General features: G+C 37.5%; 1 protein-coding gene across 1 annotated transcript in view; it reads left to right on the forward strand.

Moving 5' to 3' along the window:
• LOC124805712 overlaps positions 1 to 5,649 on the forward strand; it is a 34,973-nt gene extending 29,324 nt beyond the window's left edge. The window contains exon 5 of the mRNA XM_047266282.1: positions 5,546 to 5,649. Within this exon, the coding sequence (XP_047122238.1) occupies positions 5,546 to 5,649 (104 nt within the window). The remainder of the gene's footprint in view (positions 1 to 5,545) is intronic.
• The last annotated feature ends 351 nt before the right edge of the window (positions 5,650 to 6,000 follow it).

Raw genomic sequence — 6,000 nt, forward strand, 5'->3', positions numbered from 1 at the left:
ATTTGTGACATGGATTAATGAGAGGGACCAGTGTGCAGGCTAGGCTGAATGTGGTTTTTATTTCACATTCAGCTACGTGAATGCAAGGCTAGTTCCCAAGCCTTGCCTCAGATACACAATGCAAAAGTACTGGAAAACAATGTCCCTTTCACCATGTGATTACACTAGATGCAGACAGAAGGGGTACGTAGATTCTTCCTGGGGAAGAGGAACTGGCTGTAGCTTTAAAATGCCTTTGAGAGCAGTGACCCCATCATAATAGATAGTGTGTATAAATGAGTATGGTTGCTTCTCCACAAAACTGGAAACATAGCATTGAAGTTCCAGCCTTGTGTTGGTTGGATAAAGGTCATTGTACAGGAAGAAGGAAATAATGGAATGTAATTAGTAAGACTGGAGTTTTACTCTCACAACAAAACAGAGGGGCAGATTTACAGGTAACCTATGCAGATGGTATAACAGAAACAATCTATTTCTAAGACTTGCTGGTGATATGAGCAAACCCAGCAGATATCTGGGTCATTTATTTAATGCAAATTGACAAATAAGCAACAATAAACTTTGGAAGTACTGAATAAACTTGACAGTAGGATGCAAACTTACATTTATGTGAGAGTATCAGACAATAATATTACAAATTTATTATTTTTTCCCCTAGTTTAGCATTATATGTTCATGAAATTTTCAGTTGTGAGTGATAGACAAATAGTTAGACGGTTGGCATCCATAGGTGTTACAGTGCATGATCCACTTTGGTCTGGCAGGAGTATCAAATAGTGAAGATGGCTGCTGAGGCAATCACATCCTGTTATGCTTGAATGTATCACATCTGTTTCTTCTCAGGGCTATTCTGGGATTTTAGATAGTTGAGTGTCTTTCCAAAATTTATTTTACATTTATAGCTCTAGGTGAGCTACTGAATAATGACAACAGCTCTTGTATATGAAATTGTATTAAGTGTACCATTACATCTGCCAATGCATTCCCTGCATTTTCACACCACAATGGTATTCATTGCAACCAGACTTTTTTGTCTGCATCATGGAGTTTTCCATTTATTCCTTGCAGTGAAGTATATCACTACGGACTGGAGGTGCCGTATAATTTGAGATCACTAATATGGCTGCTTTTGAGACATTTATGAATACTGTGTCAGTAAATGATGATAATTTGCAAGTAAAAAGTGTCAGTGTAGTTATTATAGCATCAAAATGTGTATAATCATTCCCTGGTGTGAAATATGTAGTGTGTTCAGGCACCAGTTGTTACAGTTTTCTGTCTTTGGGACACATCAGTGTAAACATGTAATCCATCATTTCCTAGACATCAAGGGAAAATGATTTCTGGTGCAGAAACTGGAGTAACTGGATAAATTTCTGCTAATTCATTGTATTAGATATAAATCAATGTGGTATAGCTCAAAGTGGGTTGGTTGGAGACAGAAGCTTACATATGTTGCATTATATTGTAGTTTTTTTCTTTCTGCTGTTACTTTTTGGACAATACCTTCTTGTGCTCATAGTATCTGGCCATAAATTGAAGAATGGTGAAGATACTTTACGTCTGGTAGGGTTGTGAGCTTCTTGTACATTTTGAAAGCAAATTCAGACATTCCAATCTCTGATTGACAATTTTAATTGGCTAAGGAAGGGGGTGATCAGCTTGGTTCTGAAAATATTCCAATTTGTTAACATTTCATTGCAGTGAAGTAATAATTATTCCACTGCAGTATTTGTTAACAATATTTCATACATTTTCCACTTGGTATTTACCATGTTGTCCATCCCCATTTGGTGCCAAAATATATCAGCAGGATGCAAAGTCTGTAGTAAGCTCTTTTAGTACGTTCCATTTTTTGTACATAATCTATGTCAACAGCAATGTCCAGGTTCTTAAAGTGTTCTTTTCTGGTGGGAAAGAAGAAACATCTAACATGATAATTGTTTTGTTCAACTGCATTTGGAATTCAACAGTCCATTCAAAATGGAAGAAAAGCTATTGTCAGAAAGGTATTTAATATTCTGTTGCAAACTATCCTCTCAAAAACAATTTGAGGACATGGGATGGAGACAAATGGCTGTATAGTTAGAGGTCACTTATTTATCTCCAGATTTATAGATGTGTCTCACTATTACACATTTCATTGTTTTTGTAAGTACACTTTATTTTGTCAACTGGTTCCATAGGTAGCTCAAGGGGGTTGCTACCAAGCCACCACAAAATTTTAATAATTTGATTTGAAATACTAACAAACAGAAGAGTTACTGCTTTTCAGTGACCTAATGATCTTTTGAGATATGTAGCAGCTGATTTACCAAAATTGATATATGCTAGAGAAAGTCCAGTAGATCTGTTTTTGTTTGTTATTTTTGTCCTCATGTTTTCAGCTGCTGTTATGAATTAATTGGCCAATGTTTTAAATTTAGCATCATTTGTCTTGTTGTTACGTTATTAGGTAGTTGAATATCATATGCCTTACTTACTGCACACATGTCGTGCCAATCAGTAAAGAATCTCAATTGCAAAAACAACATTGGTAATGTTGCTTATAATGATCAACAACGTCACACAGGTACATGTATGAAGGCTAAAAAGACAGTCTGCTCTGAGACAATGAAGTGAATGATCGTGTTACAAGGAAGCTTGAGGTCTAGTAAGACAGCAGTTCAGAATTGAGCCACTATGGCCTGTGGCAATTATGGGGAAGGTGGGCATGATGTATTCATGCCTGCATTGTTCTATCTCACATTGACTTCATCAGGAGAATACTCTATTTGAAAACAAGTTTCGCCATCTGGGGGCCTTCAGGTACCAGTGCCAACATTTGCAGGTGCTTCAGTAATTGTGAATGAAGAGAACATGCCACTCCAAAACGTTGATCCAGCTGAGGAAGACAGAAATACAAAAAAAAACTCCGATGGAGGTGGAAGGACAGACCAAGCAATTAGAATGTGTGAGCCCAAGTAATAGGTTGCAGAACATATCAACTGTACCTCCAGTACTACTCCAACAGCAACACAAGAAGCAATTGTAAACACACAGCAACAGTGGAATTGGTAGAACCATATGATAGGGACCAAATAGTGTCTTTATGGAAATGCTAAAAGGTTGCATCCAATGTCAGTTAGCAAACTTCTGCTTTGGTTGGAAGCTAGTGTGAACAGTGTAGCTCCTGCTGGGAATAATATAGTCAGAATTGAAGTTTGCTTGTCTTAACTATGAACTATCTAGTACCAAGTCCAATTTTTTCAATGAATACTCTGGAGGTGTACATTCTCTAATATATGAGTACAAGACAGGGAATCATTCAAAATATCTTGATGGACCTATTGTAACAAGATTTATTAAAAGAGTCATACTAATAAATGAGGCACACTATATCATGTATGTTCCTGTAGAACACACACAATATAGTACTTTTCATTTATTAGTATATCGTTCTTTCAAGAAGTGAGGAAGAATCATTTAAAGGGTAATATTGTTTGGGATTAAAATTTTGTTAGTCAGAAGGTACCATAAGAAGAGTGAAGAGAATGAGAATATCATAGACACATCAACGTATAATTCATTTTATGCCTTAGAGGTTACTTGACTGTGTGTACATCATGAAGTTCCCCGCCCTGCAGAGCTGTATGTCAGGTGGGTTATGCAGTCTTATAGATATTTTCACTATGGCTGTGGCAGCAAACAATGCTATTGCCAGAAAAGATGTGTGCACTGTTCAGGTGTATGACAGTGTGAACTGTGACAAATCGATTTCCAGAATCTATATACATTGGTCACAACTTGAATGAACATTGCTGCACTGAGTTTGTTGGGAGGAACATATCAAACAAACCATGGCATTTGAAGGCAGAACTTAACAGGCATTCCATTGAGAGGCATGGGGGTAAAACTTACACAAATGTGGCAGCAGCATGTGCAGTAAACCTACATGCCCACAAGGTCTTCCTAGTGTTACCGCACATACAACCTGCCGAAATATTCTTAACACTACACAACTGAAAAATTACCGCTTGCAGATATGTATGTTCACCAGGAAGTCCCGTTGTCTTAGCCAGCATATGCTCCTTTATCATTCACCACTGCTTTGGCAGCAGGTATTCGGATTCCCTCATATTACATGAAAGAACAGTCTCAGCATTACCCGTGTTTAGAAGGACATAAGACAGAGAATTTCCAGATGTGCACAGTATGGCATATATAAGAAATTGTGAGTACCAAACCAGTATGATGTGACTCTAATCGGCAGCCATTCCTAACTGCCCCAAACACACAAAGACATCTGAAAGAGAACAAATTAATGATAAATTTCCTAACAACATCCTGAAAATATTACTAGTGTTATGGCAAGTCAACCCAATGATGCAGATACAGTACCAGCATAGCACAGTATTATAAAAGGTCTAATCATGACTGCACTTACAGCATTCATTCATACTAATGACAAAATACATTAATAGTGTATGTGCCATTTCAGAAACATGGATACAATTGGAAAGTGTGTTATAAGCATAGTATGATAAGAAAATATTGGATCGATAACCACAAAAGCAGTGCCATCTCTGTGTGTACCAGGGATGGACATGTGAATCTCATTGATTTATGGTGCTCCTAACAAGTACACAAGAAGACAAAATAAGAGAAATAGTGAATGCTATTGACCATTCAAAGGTAATAGTTGGGGACATGAATGGCCATTACCTCATTTGGGACTCAAATGTTGAAGGCAAAGCTGGAAGAAAAACCACAGAAACAATCCAGATGGATAGACTAGTTGTGATAAATGATGGAAAATGAATTAGAATTAACAGACCTGACCAGAAAAAATGGTGCTGTAGATATCAGCTTCGCATCAGCTAATTTTGCACTATGTATTAGCCAGGAGGTGCTACAAGATCCACTCAGGTCTGACCACATACTGATACTGATAGAATGTCAGAATACCCAAGAAAAGTGGTGAGAAAGTGATGGCAGAGAAGCTGAAAGCCTTGAGGAAGTGTATGACAAACTAGTACATAATACTGAAAGGGCAGCTGCAACCTCAGTCCCACAAAATACTCAGGTCTGACCACATACTGATACTGATAAAATGTCAGAATACCCGAGAAAAGTGGTGAGCAAGTGCTGGCAGAGAAGCTGAAAGCCTTCAGGAAGTGTATGACAAACTAGTACATAATATTGAAAGGGCAGCTGAAACCTCAGTCCCACAAAATACGCCCTTTTGTGCCTCTGCTAGGCCACCTCCATTCTGGTATACAAAGAATGTGAGGTGGCAACTAAGCAGAGGAGAGAAGCAATCAAAACCTACAAGCGACAAACCACAGAAGGGAATTTTCTTAATTTAAACCACATACAGGCAAAGACAAAGTGCCTGTACAAAAATGAAAAGAGGGAAAGCTGGAAGAACTTACATAATAGCATGTCCACAGGCTCTTCTGTGACTGTTCTAAGGAATAAGATCAAGAGAATAAAAGAATGATGGGGAACATATAGATGCTAACGAAAACCCTTTTAGAGAATATTTTATGCATTTTTGCTGCAGATACAGCAGAACAAGACAAAGTTGAATATACAATAGACAGAATGCTCGAATACATGCTGGAGAAGGAAGGAATTCTATCACTTGTGAATAAGATGTTGGAATGAATGATTAAACACAAATTAGAATGTTAATGGAATTTTCCATCGGTTCTTAGTAGAACAACATTATCACAAATTTAAAGTACCAGTTTGCTTTTGTTCCAAAGTATTGCAAATTAGAATGATGGATCGTGAATCGCAGAATACTGCCCCCTGTGAAAAGCTGGGTTTAGAAAGGGTAAAGACATAAATAAAATGCTGGTACCAGTAGTCACTGATGTAGAACTCACATTCAGTGACAACCAGTATTTGCTTAAGTGTATATGAACATCAGACACACATGTGATAGTGTCCTGTATTGATGAATAAGTTGCAAAATCATGACATCCAATTGTTATTCCTCCACAAGTTACACTG

This window comes from Schistocerca piceifrons, chromosome 7 (genome assembly GCF_021461385.2).
Source record: "Schistocerca piceifrons isolate TAMUIC-IGC-003096 chromosome 7, iqSchPice1.1, whole genome shotgun sequence".
NCBI classification, from domain to species: Eukaryota; Metazoa; Arthropoda; class Insecta; order Orthoptera; family Acrididae; genus Schistocerca; species Schistocerca piceifrons.